At 38.9% G+C, this 20,501-nt stretch overlaps 1 protein-coding gene across 1 annotated transcript in view; it reads right to left on the reverse strand.

Moving 5' to 3' along the window:
* The window catches only part of LOC109234377 (WD repeat-containing protein 11), a 23,897-nt gene extending 4,098 nt beyond the window's left edge, over positions 1 to 19,799 (reverse strand). Inside the window, exons 1-15 of the mRNA XM_019400352.1 lie at positions 18,652 to 19,799; positions 16,739 to 17,177; positions 11,229 to 11,316; positions 10,938 to 11,119; positions 9,359 to 9,495; positions 8,212 to 8,278; positions 6,225 to 6,366; positions 5,661 to 5,775; positions 3,750 to 3,825; positions 3,478 to 3,660; positions 2,913 to 3,073; positions 1,878 to 1,983; positions 1,118 to 1,319; positions 703 to 989; positions 184 to 305 (exon numbers count right to left, since the gene is read on the reverse strand). Of these exons, the coding sequence (XP_019255897.1) occupies positions 184 to 305; positions 703 to 989; positions 1,118 to 1,319; positions 1,878 to 1,983; positions 2,913 to 3,073; positions 3,478 to 3,660; positions 3,750 to 3,825; positions 5,661 to 5,775; positions 6,225 to 6,366; positions 8,212 to 8,278; positions 9,359 to 9,495; positions 10,938 to 11,119; positions 11,229 to 11,316; positions 16,739 to 17,177; positions 18,652 to 19,622 (3,278 nt within the window). The 5' untranslated portion in view covers positions 19,623 to 19,799. The remainder of the gene's footprint in view (positions 1 to 183; positions 306 to 702; positions 990 to 1,117; positions 1,320 to 1,877; positions 1,984 to 2,912; positions 3,074 to 3,477; positions 3,661 to 3,749; positions 3,826 to 5,660; positions 5,776 to 6,224; positions 6,367 to 8,211; positions 8,279 to 9,358; positions 9,496 to 10,937; positions 11,120 to 11,228; positions 11,317 to 16,738; positions 17,178 to 18,651) is intronic.

Here is a 20,501-nt window from a genome sequence, read left to right on the forward strand (position 1 = left end):
GTGGGGGGAGGGGAGGGGGGGGGAACAAATGTTTCATATTAAAGTGGATTTCCTCAACCTACAGATTGGACGATATATAAGTTCAAACTGAACTAACTCAACCCTGTCAATCTCAGTGACCAACAATCTTGGTGTGCCGGCATAAAAAGATACAAATAGACCAGTTATATAGAGGACACTCACTCGTGTACACGGTTTTGAATTGCCTCTTCTCCTTCCAGCTTTTCATGCCAAGGAATCTGTTCATTAGCACGCCCCCATAACTCTTGCTGTTCAAAGGCCATCAGCTGAAGTTGACCATTGCCCTGCCAGAGAGAAGCCATAAGATCAATACAACCTGGGTCTGGGAGTAGAACTAAAGGCACCTAATTTCCTTTCTTTCTTGACAAGCCACTTAAGGCACCTAACTGAAAGGCAGCCGGGTGCACTAAGCTCCCGCTATGCGTGGAGTCCGGGAAAGGGCCGGACCACAAAGGTCTACTGTACACAGCCTTGCCCTGCGTTTCTGCAAGAGGTTGTTTCCACGGCTCGAACCCGTGACCTCCTGGTCACATGACAGCAACTTATCAATTACGCAGCCTTAAAGGCACCTAACTTAAAAGGTGAAAACCATTCCTTCGAAATTTGAGTGCAGACACATAGTTAAATGGTGAAACTACGGGAAGATTATCTGTTTCATGAATATTAAGCATTGAAACTAACCAAAGCATTAGTTTTTCCCGTTCCAGGCCCTGACTTTCCCTTTGATGATATCCTATTTAACATAGATGCTTCATCAAGTTCTGAAGTTGAAGCTGATTGAGGGACTCTTGTTGGAGACTTGTTAGTCAATCTATTCATCCAGTAGTTTAGAGCTCGCGGTAATTGCAGCCAGAAAAGCGCTTCCAGGGGTTCACCAAATATAGCAGCAGCGAAGGCAAACCTTACTGCAGAACCTTTATCAACTAGACCAGCATATAGTCTAACCATCTCATCATTAAGTATGCACCCTTGAGTAAAAGACATTGAAACATGTCAAATACTTCACCAAGTGTATTGGTCTGTTATGCAAAGTTAAGTGTAAATGCTGATCGCCAATATATTCTACAACATAATATGGATTACACAAAAATAACACCTTCTCTACGATAAGGTTCCAGTACTTTGAGAAGCATCTCAGGCACTACAGAGTCACCAATACGGGGTGATTCAATCATGTGATTACGAAGATCTCCAGCTGTTGGAGTTCCAGGAACTTGGTAGTTCGCGTCATCTGTGGTTGTACTCCATGTATTAAACCATGATGGCTTCACGCCTAACTGTAAGATGGTACGTAATGCCTGCAGCAGAAAAAATCCACTTTAATATGAAACATTTGTTTACCGAAAATAAAGCCACAGGATTTGTTGCATGCCAACAAAAAAGACCGACAATTGTACTAATTTAACAACCTTAACCCAAATAGTTAATTTTGACAAGTCAAATGGACTTCAAGTCTAACTCGATCCTAAAAGCTAGCTTTTCAGGTGAGGACTCCCAAAGATCATACAAGGAGAAACCCGCTCATTACCTCAACCAACATGGGAAACCAAAAATCTGGGCACGCCAAGACGTAGACTTTCAAGGCATGAATAACGTAACATAGGGGCCAACATCGGATAGCACAACAATGGAGATCAGTCTGGCTATGATACAATGGGGGAAAAAATGGACCTTTGCCTAACTCAACCTCACAAGCTAGCTCATGAGGTGAGGATTCTCCAAGACCATATTAGGAGGCAACAACTTCCCTCAACCAATGCTGGACACTCAACAAATTTAAAATATTTTTCTCAGTAAAGCAATCCTAACTATGTTAATTTAGCATGCTTTGTGGAAAAAAGTGAAAGCAAAGTTACCAGGGCATGTGGTGTGGGTAGTAATATGGGAGAACACAAAGGCACTGGTCGAAATCTTTCTTTGAGTGGTCGAGCTTGGGGACCATGGACCATTTTATTGTCACTTCTGCATAAGGCAAGAAACAGTTTATAAAGATATGCAAGTTCAGGAACCAGGAACTCTTTAAAATAAATCTCTATAGAATAGACAAAAGTTTGAAGTATAGCAAAAATGAGATATTATTTTTGGGTTATTGGAGAATGTAAAAGAAATCGCATTAAGTTAGTATTCAAATTCATAATCATACTGCAAACATCAATTTTCTGCCGCGAAAAGTAGAAATTGCACAATATCAGACAACACAGGATTCAACTTAAGTAGTTCTCCCTGTGTGTTATACAGACTAGCATTCCTTAGTTTTCAAGGCTAACACAGGGAATTTTAACAGTTTCTGGAAGTTTAAACGGTATCAGGATTCTCTAAAATGTACCGGGTAATGACTGCAATTCAAAGCTACTAATAAAGCTAATTTCCCTCAAAAAACAGAATAGGAATGGGTGAGGAATTGACACATGTAAATCCTTTAGCAAGTAGGAGAGCCATCAAATTTCAGATGTGACACTATGAGAGTACCAAATAATTAAAATTCAGGAAGCTTCTTGAAAGGACCAGTGATAGAGCAAATTGAAACAGCGTCACAAAGTAAAATAACCAATCAAATCATGATAAACTGGTCCTAACTCCTAAGCATGATTGTGAACTTTGGGAAAAAGAAGCAGAAACCGAGATAAAGGATTCTTGCAATTCCAGACAAGCATTTACTTATTTTTATGAAGGCTCAGGCAAGCATTTACTTTATCTGTGACTATGCATCTAGGAGGACAAGAAATTTGATTAACCAACACTGCAATTATTCCAGAGTCTAGAGTAGGCTACCGGCTTCCTTTCCCAGCAGGTTTGTACATTTCAATTTTTACTGGAAAATATTAATTTTTAACCCGGGAGAACAGATAAAACAGATAATGAAACAGAATAGTAAGCTTGTTTAGACATACATATTGACTTCAACAAGGCGAAAGCTGCTATCAGCTCCAGCAATACATAACACCAGTGGATCATTCTTATCTGATCGCAAAGGAAGCCAATCGAGTTCCAACACAAGAGTTCCAGGAAACTGAGGTTGTAAAAGTGAATTGGCTAATGGATCGGGCGAGTCCTGCAAATGAGGAAAGCGATATAGTTTAGAAGCAACTAGAACCGTGTGCTGGACTTTTAGATAACCTTTGAACCGCCAATCCTTGACACTTTTGGCAAAACCCATGCAAAGAACTTGAGAGAAGGGTAATGGAAGGTTCAGTTATTCAGGTTTTATGGATCTAAATAAGATACAACTACAGATAAGGAATCACCCCATGAAATGAAGCAAAATGGGATTTCTGATACTACTGGTTATACTATTAATCAGCAAAGCAAAAGGATAGCGACTCAGCTATCATTATGTATCTCATTATCTGTATTAAGATGGGGAAACCTATACAAATTCAAATGTCTCGACTTCCCTATGAAAGGACACAAGCGCACACAGAATATTGAGGCACATGCAAAGAAATACTCGCTTACCAGATCAAACACCGAGAATGTGTTATCATAAAATAAAACGGCAATACGCCCACGGCTACGATCTCCAGGAACAACTGGTGAGAACTTGATTCTGCGGATCCCTTCCCTATGGGTATTAAATGAAGACGATTGTCCAGTAGTAACATCCCACCAACGTATGTTTCCTGACCTGTCTCCCATAACCTGCAGAACGGATGCATAACTGCCCAGCCTTGTTAACAAATAAGCAACAAAACAGCAAGTAACACTTTAATAAAGAACACATGGCATACCACATGAGGCAGCCGATAGGCCATAGCCGTCACCAATCCCTCAGATGAAACAAATGAAGATGAAGGCCACTTTGGTCTGGAAAAATGACAACAACATTATGCGAGGTACAATAGTACAGCTGATAGCAAAACCAAGACACTGAAAGAGGTAAAGTAATCTGATTCTCTCTCTCATAAGCCCCCCCCCCCCCCCCCCGATCTCACAAAAGGTGACCTACACTTCTCTTTTAGATTGTCCCAGAAACTTGACAGCTTTACTTATCATTGAACCTACCAAAAATCAATAAATATTTGATACTACTTCAAGATTCATGCTATATCTTTCAAACATTTAATCTTTTCTTTTTCTTTTGGGGGTGCATTTCTAACTACTTAAGAAAAAGTTTCTACCAAATATAAAAAGTAGTAATGTATTTCAAGCACTTTCCTCAGAATTTACTAGCAGGTCAACTAAAGTCATTTTTACCAGATGAGGGAGCCTAAGGGGTTATGCCACAAGAAAAAGAGCCGTATGTTCTTCAGAAATTAAAGAATATAAAATGAGCAAGTCAAAATAGAAAAGAAAATACAACTTATCTACTAGCCATGTCAGTGTAAAGATCTGACAGTATATTTATAACAATCACGATATGCAAATCGAACCATACCAGAAGCAGAAGAAAACTAACCTACTTTTTTACTAGAAGTATTTTAATTTTCTTCAGTTCCTCATACTTAATTTAACCAAGACCACTCATGGGGAATACTAAATCTATTTGACATCATGTATCAAAATATAACTGAATAATCAGTTTTGGCGTTGGCAGTGCCATTGAGTATTACTCCTATTTCCTTTACAACACTTTCTTTTGCTGCCTCACTTGACCCATTTGTTTTTCTAGTCAAACAATAATTAAAAGATTTTATCCTAGTTAACCATGAGGGAATCCTTCTACAATCTACAGTGGAATCAAGGCAACTTCTTGGAGAGATTTACAATGTGATTTGACAGCAGGTCCTCCAATGTAATCTGCCATCTTCTAACCCCCGTTCTCCCGAGGACCAACTTTTCCTACAACTCCAGCATTTTTCTTTTCCTATTATAAATTTTCATGCTAATAGAGACCACTGATAATCTGATATCTTGCACTTAATGCAGCAGATACCTCATAAAAGAAGATCAGAGATTTGCATTACAATTGAACAAACATTATGAAGTAATTTTTTGTTACCAAGTCATAAATATATATTCAACCGGAGCTCAGAATTCAAGGAAGACCATAAGGACACTGAAATTATCTAATCAATTGCATTGGTTGCTAATAGGCCACAGGGATGCACATTAAATTCCTGTTATATAATCAGCCTGTTCACAGCATATAGGCCATGTTCAGAACTGTCCGTTCAGCAGCTGAGTCACTGGAAGCTTAAGCAGATTACAAAGTCTCTGCATACTTTGCTCGGTACTTTGATCGGCAAAGAACCTTTGCAGTAGGTTTAAAAGTAGAAACAAGAAAAGATTTAATGAGCTTCTGCCCAACTTGAAAGAAAAATAAATACACAGACAGATATACATAGAAGGGTCAAAGGAAGCTAATCTAAAGGTCGGCTCTTTGGCCAAATTAATGTTGATTCATAATTTTGAATCAATCGTTATATCTAAATATTCATTTTCTGCCGTGGCTATAACTATCAAAAGCCAATTGTTCTTCTATTGCCTTAGACCATGCTTTTAAATACACTCCCTAGTCCCTACCACCCGCAAAATTTGGTTGATGTAACAGTCCTAAGTAAAATGAAATCAGAAATTCAGAACGGAAATATTTGTAACTAATTCTACAAGACCATAGGACAAAAATCGACTTAGACAGTTAGCCCACCAAATATTAACTAATCGACCGTCGTTGTTTGATAAACATTAGAAGAAATTACCTGAAATCACGGATCCTTCGACCATGAACCTCGAAAACACCAAGTGCACCATTGACTAGTGCAAAAGAGAAACTTTCTGAAAATTCATCTTGAGATCCATCGGTCCCAGCTCCTTCTGCAGTCAAAATGGAATTTAGAAACTTCATAGATAGTAGAAGTTCGAATTTCTGGCTGAGGATAATACTCAACCCATCCTTCTATATGGTGTCATTATCGATATATGATCTAAGTTCAGGAAATACGGATGACTTGGGCATGCATCAGGTGTGCAATTTATTCGGAAAAATGCTCAAATCTCAAAGCAGCGAGTCACGAAAAAAAGTTACAGAAGCTCTACAACCTCTCTAAACAACAAATGAACAGAGATATTGCACCATCCCATCCCCTTATATGGATGCAAAGTATTCTTTGCTGCCCTTAGGATCTGGCTTCATTGACTTAAATTTACTCCTTGAGTATTAGCATTCACAGAAAACAGCAGATCATAGAGGACATCATTTTTTAAGCCGGATAAAGAAATATAAATTTTAAAAATGAGTGAAAAATCAAGTAAACTGAGCTCACTAGCATCTGCTTCTGTAGCTGCTGCTTTTGTTGGGGAGGATGTCTCTGTTGATAGTACGGCAGGACGATCTTTAGGCAATGGCCGTGGTACTGTTGGAAGAGTCCATTCTAGCACAGTGAACGGGAGAGCAAGTGATCTAAGCTGCATTGAAAATATAATACAATAAAAGCTGGAAAGTAAAGAATAAAGAATGAAATGGCAGAGTAAGACCGATCAGGCAGACAAACAGATGTAAAATTTCTAACGATACTTCAATTATACCTGTGAAATAACTCTCTAACAATAAACAAGGAAACATCAGGCGAGCGGGATTAATACTCAGCCTTTTCAGGAGTACTGGTGACACTAGCTTAGGAACAAGCATATGGCCGAAGGTATCATCTCCATAAGGTAGTTGACAATCCAGTTCATAGCCAAATCAATTTGTGGAATAAGTTTTTACACGTAACTTAGTCCGTTCAGATACAGAAACAGCACATGACTGAAAAGGACTGAAACTGAGTGCATGGTAAAAAAAAAAAAAAACTACTACGCCTCAGTCACAAACAAAGTTGGGGTCTGCGATATGAATCCTCATTTCTTTGTTTAAGCTCAAATCCTAAATAGCAAAACGTTCAAATCCATGTTTCGAAATCTAATATAAGCGCCACTTTTTCCAAGGGAGCATCTTTTCAAAAGCCTAACTGCCTAAGTGAGAAGAATGTCTGGAGCAAGAAGTGGCAGAATCTGATCTTTTCATAGTTAAGCTGGATATTAGCCTCCTAAAGCTTTTCTTTGTCACTAATTTATTGGAATGCAGTAACAACTGATTTTGGCTGTTACAGTTAATTCCAGTGCATGTACACTGCTGTTTGCCCTCTCCATTGGGGTTCTCAACAGTTAATCGATGTAACCTGATAAATTACTTTCATGGAAGGAAGTTGTCTCGGACCAACAATCTCTTGGAATCCATGCAAATTTAGCGCATAATAGAGCACAATGGAAGAAAAAATCCATATAGATGACAACAATTAGTTGTGATTAATGTTTAGTTCACTAGGAGTCTTTTAGTCTGGCTAGAGAGTTGTACAATAGTAGAAAATATAGAGAGCTTCTAGTGCTAGAGAACCTAAATCTTCAGATATTGGATTGCTATCGGTCTAAATAGGGTGACATGATCAGTGTGAATTCATATTGCCAACCACAGTTTGCTTCGGATTGAGGCGTCGTCGTTGTTTATCTTTGCTATAAACAACGACTAGATGGTTGATCATTCTGGCAGAATTGGTCTGGAGATGATATAATCACCCACAAAGTCCTACATCCTAAAATCAACCAAGCAATCCTGAAAGGTCCTTTATTACTGGAGTCTCAGATAAACAAATCATTTCTTAATCTAGAAAAATGTTTTTTGGTTTCAAGTAAAGTTTAGCCATACAAGAACTTCTCACAGAGAAAAGGATGGAAAGCAAACTCACTTTTCTTTTCCTTTTCCCGTTAAGGGTGAAGAAAAAACTAGCATGCAAAGTTGTGACCCAGCGGTCAATGAAGATAGAGCAAACCTTGGAGATCAAAGTTCCAAATCCCAACAGAGACAGACAAACAAAAAATACTAGGTGATCTCTTCTCATCTTCCTAAGCCTTGGTGTCAGGGTAACCCGATACCTGTGCTGGTGAGAAATAGAAAATACCTGGAGGAATAGTTGAGGTGCACTCAAGCTAATCCGAACACCACCGTCATCAAAAGTAAAGGTGGGAAAGTAACTAAATTTCACTGTGAGCACCTTCAGAGCACTTAGAATCCACAGTCAAATCAAAAACTACGCCTCAATCTCATTAACTAGGTCACCTTACAAACCACAACACTTTCATTTTTTAAAGGGATCAAAAATACCTTCATTAATTCAAAAAATGCTATATCAAGATCCAAAAAGTAAATGCAACAACCTGAAAACATATTTTACTGGACATGAATCATGGCGAGAACAAGGGAGAGAACATATTTACCATGATTGGTGTCTTAGTCATAGCCCAAACTTCTACTGGTGCATCACGAAACAAAATCAAAAGGTACCTACATAGCAGGAAACCACTTTTAGGCTTAAAAGATTAGAGAACATTCAAAGAATTTTATCAGCTCAATGAGACATATGATAAAAAGGACATAGAGGAAGATGTGGAACAAAAAGAACACACATGGTGAGTCAGTCAAAGTATTTTGGAACAAAGTAAATCATTAACTAGAAACAATCACTCATATCACAGGTCTGTTGAGAGCAAAGAGGAATTCAGTACCCATTCGGCATATTCTAACTAGCATAAAACAAGAGTTTCCTCAAAATTACCTTCTCAAGCAGTTATGCTGCTCTTAAAAGATTACTAAAGTCTTCAATGCTCCAGATGGGTTTAGGAATGGAAGAAGAGGGTCAGTTATGGCGCAATCGTGGAAAACAACCTCCCCAACTCCCGACTCCAAATTTTTCTTTACAAACAATGCAAAGGAATTACCAATCTGAAAACAATGCAAAGGAAGTGGTATATGGGCACAAAGCTGTTATTTGACTAAAAGAAACAAATAAAGAAAAAGAAAAGAGTGAATTTTGTATTAAAACTATTTGAAGTGCATCAGCAATGGAGAAACAAAACTTTGTGGGAAGGAGGAAGAGACTCACTTATTTGTCTCTCAACATTTCTTTTAAAGAAATTGTTTTTTATTGTATAATTAAGAAAAATAGTTCCATGTTTCATAAGTCAATAACACTAATGTTCTTACATTCATGAGGTGGCAGGTGCATCCATGATATACTGAGATCCCATTACACGTAAAATGGGTGCCACATTGTCTTTCCTAATGTCAAATAGAATGTCCGATTGTCTTTTCTAATGTCAAATAAAATGTTCACAATAATAAACATAGTACATAAAAATCTAATCTCAAAATTATGAAAACTCTTTGGAGCTTGGCCAACTAAATTTCAAGATTTCCCTTCCCTAGCACGTGCATGCCTCTTATAAATGAAACGGTATAATCCTTCAGCAAAGCCTAACTGCTCCTGGTCATAAAGAGTAAAGATCTAGCTAATATTACTGCATCGGGGAAACAAAAGCAATTCATCTTTTGATGCACATAATATCTACAGGATGACAAATGCACCTGCCAGAAGATGAGGCCCTTAAAGCTCTAATAGGTGCTCGCTCTGGCTTCTGTAGAACTCGAAAAGGTCGATTGAGTCCACTTCGAAGACATGTCACAACGAGCCTATTGATGTAGCCACCTGCTTTTTCTGTACCCTGAAGTCCAAATGAAGATTCCATGTGAGGACATTCTTTTTTATATAAACAAATGGGTCTACCGGAAACAGCCTCTATGCCTTCTTAAAGGCAGAGGTAAGGTCTGCGTACACTCTACACTCCCCAGACCCCACCTTGTGGGATTACACTAGGTGGTTGTTGTTGTTGTTGTTGTTGTATATACATAAACTAATGAATTTCCCTGTGCTTCGCGGGGTTGCAAAGTACCCAAATCTTACAATAACCAAAAAAAAAAAGGAAAAGGGGTTTTCGAAAAATTAAAAATATCTTTAATTTTTCTTCCGAAAGATAATCTAAACATATAAGTTTATAATTCAAAGCAAAGATAATTCATAAAACAAGAATTTTCAAATATTAAACCAAAAAGTCAAGTCAAAGCATAACTGTAAGTGAAAACAAAAAGAAGTAGCCCAACAGCACAACATCACAACAACAAAAAGCCAAATGCAAAAGTGTTGAAACAGCACTTGCATCAAAAAAAGAAAAGGTTTTCACAACAATTGAACTACAAAGAAAAATTAAACAAAATTAGCCCACAAAATATTACACTGCAAAATTTTAGCAATTTTAACAGGTGGATATCAATATCAACCTTACTCTCAACTAAATACGTACTGTAAATACTTGTGTGTGTAACAGTTGGCTTGGATATATTCGTTTCAAGAAAATCATAAGAACAATTTGACAAACTTAAAAGAACATTCCTCACATTTTGATACAACAAAATCTAAACAATTTAAAGGTAAAAAGACGCTTAGGCCAGCCCCAGGGCTTTGGTCTAGTGGTAAGAGCGCAATGCATGATGTGAGAGTTACGCGCACGTCACAGGTTTGAAACTTACCGCAAACAAAAGCTTGGTATTTTAGTAAGCCTGGTAGAGGAGTGGTCCATTATCTACGAGTTTCGAACCATGCACCACTAGCACTCAGGGATTTCTTGATCATCAAAAAAAGAACTCTTACCTTTGCACTCAGCATTTGATTTTCAAAATATAAAATTAACCTATATAGTTTCCTAGTAGCACTTTTGAAACAAGTATAGACACATAATTTTTACCCTTCATTCCCTTCTCAATTGTATACTTTAATGTATTCAAATATCTCTTTAACAAAAGAGTTCCTTCTAAGATCTTCAGTCGTCAAATTCAAAGAAGTTGATACTAATTTGTATTTACTATCAACATTTAATTTTGTTTTGAAAAAAAAAAAGATTGTTTCTTTTAATTCCTTTTTACATAAATCCGTCTTTATTCAAAAGATGTTACTTGTGATGAGAGTATATGCAAACAGAAAAAATTATGCAGTGGGAGATTCCTCAGAGATAGAAATGCTAAAGAAGCCACTCAACAGGTAGAGTAGAAGATGCAAACACAATCTTTTATCCTTGGAAATAGTGAATTTTCCGCTGTACATGTTTGTCACCTGTGAGTACGAGAAAGAAACCAGCCGGGAATTGCCAAGCCACCTTAATCCCCTGACAACACTGTTATGGACTGCAAAACTAACAGTGACAGCGTTGGCAGAAACATCAATCACATCTATTGTACCACTTTGAGTTCCCACAGCAACCAGCGGAACAGCAACAGCTGGAGAGTTTCCTCCACCTTCATGATTGTAAGCTATTTAGTGGCAAAAGCAGCAGCACTACCTCCTCCAAAATCTTGATAAATTTATATAATACAAACAAAAGCAGCAGTTCACAAATATACTTACGTCCCAAAGTAGCAGTCAAAGAAGGGGAAGGCACGGCTAGCATAGTCACTGCTGAAGAAAGAAGATGAAGCTGTCCCACTAGACTAATCTGCAATCATAAATTGACCTTCAGCTATAGGGAAAAAATCTTAAATTCTAGGACAAAAGAAGAAACTAGTTTATAAATCATTTATCTAAGAGCCCATGATGACATGCTTCATTTTTTTTCCTGTCAGCCAATGAAGGGAGACCTCCACCCCAGCAAGAATGACCAGAATGAATATTTTCTCCAATATTTGTGCAGGTATAAAATAAAAAGGTATACCTTGTAAACTAAAACCTATCGCTCAACTGTAAAAGAACAAGGAATAGAACCAACTCTTTTGGTTGACATGGAAGCCCTATCAAAAGCTCACACAACTCAAGTAACTGGGACACCAAGTCTTGAATTGTACATTACTGTTGTGCATAACTATAAATAGGTTGATTCATTTTAATCCTTGCACGCAATCAATAAGTCCAATATAATTATCTGTATGTTGCCTGCACCTTTTTTTGATAAGGTAAATTGTATTAATCAAAAGGGAGAGAACTCCCGTATACAAGAAGTATACCAAATAGTAGAGAATTTACATCATGACATGATTCTCTACAAAAGACGCTCACTCTTCTATACAAATAGGGGCTATATAAGTGCACAAAAAAGCGATTAAAGATAAAAGACTATTCTTAAGATGTGAAAAAGGAGACTCTATCCCCTCAAAAGCTCTCCTATTTCTCTCCCCCCAAACTATCCACATGAGAGCTAACGGGGCGCACTTCCACGCCTTTTGCTTTCTTCTTCTACGAAAACCGGCCCAGCTATATAGCATTTCCTTTACAGTGCTTGGCATACCCATTGAACACCAAAAAGGTTCAGGATCGCCCTCCACAAAGTCAAGGACACAGGGCAATGCAACAAAAGATGATCAACTTCTTCCCCTGAGCTTTTACACATATAGCACCAACTAACAAGTGTAATTCCCCTCTTTCGCAGATTCTCAGCAGTCAAAATCACTCTCCTCGCCGCTAGCCATGCAAAAAAGCACACCTTCATGGGCGCCTTAGGAATCCAGATCGAGGAGTATGGAAAAAAGACCTCCTCTCTCACCAACATACTCTGGTAAAAGGACTTTACGGTGAACAGACCATCGCCACTGGCTGAGGCCTGTCTTACCCATATAGCAGTGTCAATAAATCTTGGAGCTCCGCAATCTCCCAATCTTGCATGTTCCTTCTAAATGAGAGGTCTCATACTACCCCCCCCCCCCCCCCATTCATGCTCCTTACGAATCTGTTGGACCATCAATTCCTTCTGGTTTGAAACTCTGAAGACGTGGGGAAGGAGACCCTCAGAGTATCCTCTCCACACCACCTATGATTCCAAAAACTGATTCTACTTCCATCTCCCACCCTGTAAGAGATGTTGCCACTGAAGGATTCCCAATTTTTCATGATGCTCCTCCACATGCCACACCCGAAAGGTGTTGTGATTGCCTTGGTCCTCCAACCCCCTCCCGTGGAATCGTACTTTTCTACTATGACCTCCCTCCATAGAGCATGCTCTTCTACCCCGAATCTCCACAGCCATTTCCCCAACAAAGCTCCATTGAATACACTAAGATCTTTTACTCCAAGTCTACCCCACTTCTTTGGGGAAGTGACTGTCTGCCAATTCACTAGATGATACTTTCTAGTTCCATCCGCTGCATCCCAAAGGAAATTCCTTTGAAGCCGCTCCAGTTTTTCTGTGATGCTCACAGGAGCTTGCAACAGGGACAAGTAATAGGTGGGCATACTCGATAAAAGTGCTTTTAATGAGCACTTCCTTTCCGCCTTTTGACAAGTACCGTTTCTGCCAGCCTACTAATCTTTTTTCAACCCTTTCGATCACTGGATTCCAAACCGTAGTATCCTTATGTGAAGCGCCCAATGGGAGACCTAGGTAAGTAGTGGGAAGGGAGCCCACCTTACATCTGAGAACATAAGACAAAGCATCAATGTTAGCAACCTCACCCACCGGGAAAATCTCACACTTGCCGAGGTTGATTTTGAGACTTGATACTATCTGAAACCACTGCAGGACCTGCTTTAGGTAGGTCAACTGATCCATATCGGCATCACAGAAAACCAGGGTGTCATCCGCAAAAAGCAAATGAGAGACTCTTCGGGCACTGGGCACCCCGATCGGAGCTGAGAATCCTCTCAAGAAGCGTCTGCCCGCCGCACGATCCATCATTTCACTCAAAGCATCCATCACTAGAATGAATAGCATGGGGGATAGGGGGTCTCCTTGCCTGAGACCCCTGGAGCTGCCAAAGAAACCACACGGATTACCATTAACCAGGACAGAGAATCTGACTGAGGAAATGCAGAACTTGATCCATCCCCTCCATCTTGCCCCAAACCCCATCCGCATCATAATGAAATTCAGGAACTCCCAATTGACATGGTCGAAAGCCTTCTCAAGGTCCAACTTGCATAGTAAGCCGAGATCTCTATTTTTCCTTCTGGAGTCTACAAGTTCATTTGTCACCAAAGCGGCATCCAGGATCTGCCTACCTTCCACAAACGCATTCTGGGAGGACGAAACAGACATGTCAAGAACCTTCTTGAGTCTATTGGAAAGCACTTTAGAAATAATCTTGTAAATGCTCCCCACGAGACTAATAGGCCTGTAGTCACTGATACAAGATGCACCTTCTTTCTGATGCACCTTCTTTCTTAGGCACAATAGTAATAAAAGAAGCATTGATTCTTCTCTCGAAAACACCATTCACATGGAAGTATTCAGTGGCTTCCATCAACTCTCCCTTGATGGTGTCCCAACAGAGCTGGAAGAAGGCCAACGAGAAACCATCAGGGCCGGGGGCCTTATCACCAGCACAACTCGACACAGCCTCGTGTACCTCCTCCTCCTCGAAAGCCCTTTCTAGCCACCCACTTTCTCCCTCACCTATGTGGTTGAACTCTATTCCCCCCAAAGTTGGCCTCCAACTAACTTTCTCTTTGTACAAGTTCTCATAAAACCCCATTATCGCCCCTTTTACCTCCTCCTCTCCCTCAATCCTTACCCCATCCACAACTAAGGACTCTATAAAGTTTCTCCTTCGATTTGCAACCGCCACCCTGTAGAAAAATTTGGAGTACGTCAAAGTACCACCTTTAGGCTTTAGCGACATTCTGCCTACTATTTGTTTGCTCCACTGCATTGACCCAAATTAAGAGGGTGTTTAGATTGGCTTTTAAGCTGGTCAAACCAGCTTTTAAGCTCTTTTAGCTTTTTTCAGTGTTTGGCAAAGCTGAAAAGTGTTTAAAATAAGTTTAAAAGTACTTACAACAAGCCAAAAGTTATAAGCTAGTCAACCCCAACGTATGGCTTTTTGGCTTTTAAGCTACAATTCCAACAATACCCTCAAACAAAGCCCTAATGTATCCTTCTTTTCAGTTCCTATATCATCGTTACTCCTCCATTGCTGGATACTCCTCTTACTTTCATCTCCATTATTGTCTTCCTTCTCTCCATTATAGCGGTTGGATTCCTTTTGCCGGAATTTTACATAAAATAATTCTGGACAGAGGAGCATGAAGTTATTGAGAGCATTGTCCAGCACTCTTTTATGTACAAGACTGCAACCAGCCAAACTTTGGGTGCTAGATTGGTAAAAGCATTATTTGCTTATCACAATCCATGTGGTGTTGATTCAAAATGCAGAAGCAAGGGAGATTCTGGGGTTATCTTGTGAAGGATTTTGTACTAAGTTGCTCGGACTCGTGCGGGTGTCCGATACGGGTGCGGATCAAGAGGCCGGATCCTTCATGATCTATATTTTAAGATTCGAGGTACGGATACGGATGCGGGGATTCGGCTAAAAATAATTCAAATATCTAACACTAAAGTTATAAAGGTAGTCTGAGAAAGAGAAAATATCGATCAAGAGGAGAATCCGGGAAGGAGACTAAAAGAAAAGAATTGACATAGAAATTTCTATACACAAGGTATTCCATTTTCTTAAATTTAACCCTAGCTTTTGTTTTTATTTCAGAAATCATTGTATCTGACCCGACTTTCTCCGTTGATTTTGGTCAAAGCACCCAAATCGGTTGACCAAATCCGTTACGGATCCCACACCCACCCCCATCTCGTGCCGACACGAATTCGGCACCAAAGATAAAGAGTCCGAGCAACTTAGTTTTGTAGAGGAAACATAAGGATTGTACATTGTCGAACGTTACATTAAAAAATTAAAGGTAACTTATATTTATGAAACTAGTAATGAGCTCCTTACTGGCACTTGTTTACCAAACAGCTTTTTTCAGCTTCAGCACTTCTATCCAAACACATGACTGCTTATTTTTAGAACCAGCTCCAACACTTAAAAAGTGTTTTGTGCTTAGAAGCCACTTTTTTACCGCTAATCCACATGGGCTCTAGATCTTGCCTTTGATAGAAAGCATTAATACAAGTTACTCCTCCATCCTCTCAATCATGGTAATGGAAACACTTTTGTTGCTTATGGTGATAAACATAGATGAAGGAAAAAGAACTAAAAAATTTACAATATCTCGTCAAGACTGAAGGGCAGCCCGGTACACTAAGCTCCCGCTATGCGCGGGGTCCGGGAAGGGCCGGACCACAAGGGTCTATTGTACGCTATCTCGTCAAGACACTCTGATGATAAATTAAATACTTTCAAGTACAAGCAGGCCAAGTGCTTCATTGATAACAATATAAGTATCAGAAAACACAGGCAGCAATAAAAGTGAGAATATAGGTAACCCCTGAATGCACACCCTATAAAACTCCCTCAATTCAAATATAAGCTGGAAAATGCTGTACATGAATAACGGCTTTTGCCTTTTAAGCTAGCACTTTCATGCTGTATACTCACAAGAACTTTTCTCTATGTTCTTTCCTTAATTAACATAGACCAAAATGGAACCTTCTCTAACTTAAACCTTTTTCTGAAGCCAGTTTAATCCTCAGAATCCCTTCTTTTAGTTTATCCTTCTTCTTTCTATATCTAGTTTCCTTTCTTTTGTTTTTTATCAATATGTATTTTTTTTTTTTTTTTTGTGTGTGTGTGTGTGTGTGTGTGTGTGTGTGGTGGTTTTGGGCATATCAGGAGGANGGGGGGGGGCCTTAAACTAGTGATATCAACAATATATATTTTATACCCAAGTTACGCATGTGAATGTCGTTAATCCATTGTTCATAATTTTGTCAGTTCTCTGCCAGTACAACCCAACATGATATTCTAATTGCTGAACGGAATTACACTCAAGTAGGAAATACTATTAGAATGAACAACAACAGTTAGTTGGGAACTGAAGGAACTAGAAAAGGACAAACAGAAAGAGATGAGAAGCTTCAGACAGTAGAAGGATAGAGATGGGGAGCATAGACTTGGCCTAAGCATAATCGGAGTTATCCATGTTCACAACAATATTCAACATTGTTTTATGACCAAAGTTACGCATGTTCAACCAACCTTGAAGGACACTTCATCCTGGCTTGTAGGGGATTTTGACAGACTGGTCCTGCTGCTAGTATTAATCTCAGAGTTGTGACCAATGAGAATCTCTGAAGGTACAGTTTTACAGGCTTCTACAACAATATCTGGATTTGTCATGTTCTTCTGAACATCTACAGATCCTTTAGCAGTCAGGAGCCATTTCCATACTTTCCCATCATCAGAAATAGAGATCAAACGAGTCTTAGATAAAACAATAGATTCATCACAAAAATCAAATGGATTATCAAAATCCACATCAACTGAATGATGTGCATCTGAACATAGCTTGCCAATATTTTGAAGGGCGGCATCCGAATGGGAGATAACAGCTGCAAGAATTGAGGGGGAAGGAACAGATGTGCCAATTGAGGGCATCAGCTCTTCCATCGCACACATCGTGTGCACTTGCTCTCCGCTGTTACAACATGCAGATTATTATCCCTTTGAACTCCCATGAATACAGGAATATGGCAATTATTGTGCAAGGAGATAAAAACAGGAATATCGGAGTTTCAAGTCACAGTCATGGAAAAACAAGTACAAAGAAAAATTTTACAAGGGTAAGGAAAACTAACTAGTAAACTAATGAAAAGGAGCATTGCATATGAGTGCTCGCAGGAATTGGTGAATTCACTTTAAAAACAACTTTTATCTGGCTACCACAAAACCAAAGAGCTCCTGAGTTAAGAAACACCACAAGCCGTACTACATGCAATGCCATGATACCTACAAATCAACCCAACTATGAATTTCTTGAACCCAAACTTCATCCTTCAAAGTTAGTTCAAGAATATTAAGGTTGGATTAAAAATTCCCTGTTCTGTGATGCTTGTAACTCAATTAATATCAGTTAACTAAACCTCCATTGAGAACTAGTTGAGACTTAGATCGACTATATGAATCCTATATCCACTTTATCCGGGCTCAATTTATTTTAATATTCAATAATCTGTTCTTTAAGGCAACTTAGGTGTTCTCTATAGTTAGAGGTTCTCCAAATCTCACACTTCCACACATTGAATTACAAGTCTCTAACTAGATTAAAATGATTCTAGCTAATACCTAGCGAACTCTGAACTTACTGTAAGTATAACAACAATGACGAAGTTGTTTTATCAGCTATATATCCTTTATTTGCATTATGATAATATGATTTGTTCTTAGCAAAGTCAACATTGATTAGAAAGTATAGATCTTTGGGACAATTACCCTTGGTATGATTTTAGTTCTACCTCGTCCTTTTAGCATCTCCAATCATCATAGTACCGAGTAATGGACTCGACGCATTTGGAGGTCGATGCGGAACATGTTTAAACCATCCATGCATCTTTTCTAATTTTATCTCCTCTGTAAGGTACTTCCACCCTCTGTTAGGTGCTCATAAATCAAGATAAATTCATTTCTTTTTGTTCTCTTTGGTTATACAACTAAAACGCCAAAAATAATCCTACTTTATCTCGCATGAAACAATAGGGAAAGCAAATGAATGTTCGTGGATGCAAATCAAAAGTGCATAGCACAAACTTTGTGAATTGAAGTATTTGCACATCTTACCTTTGCCTCTCATCGAAAAACTACAACTATAACTTTCTAAGTTTGCAGGAAACAGTAGTTCAGCACAGGGGCAAATGCAAAAGTCAATATAGTCGACTATATAGTCAATCACTAGCATAGCACTAACTGATCCTAAGTCATAATTGAAGAGTGAACACAATTCATAGTTGGAAGTAAAATGCTCCAACAAGCATAGTAGAATACCCCAAAACAAGTTAAAAATCACACGTCAATCACGAAAAGCTACTCGGGAAAAGAATCACGTAAATCTACAGCAATCAGCCACTACAATGTTGAACTCATGCCAAGTACTAAAGTTTCAACCAAGTACTTACTCTTTCCGCCGCCAAGTACTGATCTTTCCATCAAGATGAGCACAGTACAATACCTCAATATTCGAGTCGGGCAACACCTCAAGAAACTTCCCACATCCCCTGGGCAGTCCAGCGGAGAACAATGTCGTCTCATACTGCAGATCAAACACCACCAACTCCCTCGGAAATGACACGAACATCAAGTGCCTCCAGTGCGGCGAAAATGCAAATTTCGCCAAGTACGAAGGAAATGTAGCTGACACCGGAGCTCCGTTACCTCCGGTAGCAGATGAAACTGAATCTCTCTCTAGCTTCAGCAATTCAGAAGCGTCCGTACGAATCTGAAGCTCCTTTAAAATGACATCATTCTCGGTATCTCCCAATGCAGTTACTGACAGCAAAAATCCTTTAAGCCCTAGGGCACAAAAATGGCGGGAATCAAACGGATCACGACGGAGACACGAGAAATACTCCGGCGACGCGTCGTATTTGAAGAAACAGCGACCGGTTGAAGTATTATAAAGAGAAAGCAAACTCGGTCCGCAGAGAGCAGCTAGGATCCAGGAATCTGGTCCGGTTTGAACCCAACAGAGATCCTGAATCCCTAATTTAGAACCCGAACCGGTATCGAAAAAGACTGTGGGTGATTTAGACCGGAAATCGAGTAAACAAATTCGGCCTTGACGATCTCCGACGGCAAGGAGGAGGTGATGTTGAGGAATGTCGATGAGATGCGGGAGAGGCTGTGGGGACCACTTAACGGAGGTGATGAAAGGAGAAAGGGAGGTAGTGGAGGTGGTAGGGGGTGGGAGGGGGATAGTGGTGACGAGTTGCATGGAATGAGTTTCGACGACTGAAACAGAGCTGCCGGAGGAATAAGCGAAGAGGCCGGCGGGAGAAATGTCGGCGGATCCGCCGTTGGAACGGGATGGTGGGCCCGGTAACATACAGTCCCATGACTCATTGGGTGCTCTTTGAATTTGTATCGACATGGTTTATTGGTGATAGGGCATATGAGATCTGTTTGGTTCAAACTTCAGTGTGATTTAGTCCGAACTCAGAGCTGAGATTTGGGAATTGAAAGAAAGTTCAGTAGAGACTGAAGAAGATGGCCGTGGACATGGTAGCACGTTGAACAGTCAAAATTGTAAAGTGAATTTGATGAATAAAAAAGTGCAATTTTTTTAATCAATATGTTCTTTTTTAACTTTTTTTCTTGAAATCATTGTTAATTTGTTATATAGACTTTAAAGTATTTGATTGTAATATCTGAAATTTGTTTGTTTCACATTTACAATAGAAAATTAGGGATGCTAATATATGTATATGGAGTATAAGAATAGGTAATATGAAATAAGAGAACTTTATTAACATTATATGCAAGTCACATCTTGATAGGTTTTATTTATTAATTTTGTTATGCGCTAGGTATAGGTGAATATGTCCAAAGTTTTTTCTTACAATTTTTTAGACAGAGGAAGTATACTACTCCTAAAGAGATATATATGATTTAAAGTATCAAAGCAAGTTAAAAAAAGATGACATGAGTTGTTCAATCTTTTCCATGAACTGATTTTCTTTTCCTACTAGTGATTGGTGTTGGATCTATAGTTAAAGATCTAACAAAATAATTAAGGGTGAAATTATTAAGTTAAATTATTTTTAAATAAAAGATTATGAAATCTTTCATTTGATAGAATAAAAAGAAAAATGTAACATATAAATCGTACAGAATAAGTATTGCGTTTTAATTATCCAATATTTAAAACTTATTGGCTTGATTAATTTGAATTCACGATTGGTAAGCAAACTCAACGGGTTAAACACTTTTTATAGTAAGTCTTCATATTTTTTTTCCGGGAAAACAAAAT

The sequence above is a fragment of the Nicotiana attenuata genome, chromosome 11 (assembly GCF_001879085.1).
Source record: "Nicotiana attenuata strain UT chromosome 11, NIATTr2, whole genome shotgun sequence".
Taxonomy (NCBI): Eukaryota; Viridiplantae; Streptophyta; class Magnoliopsida; order Solanales; family Solanaceae; genus Nicotiana; species Nicotiana attenuata.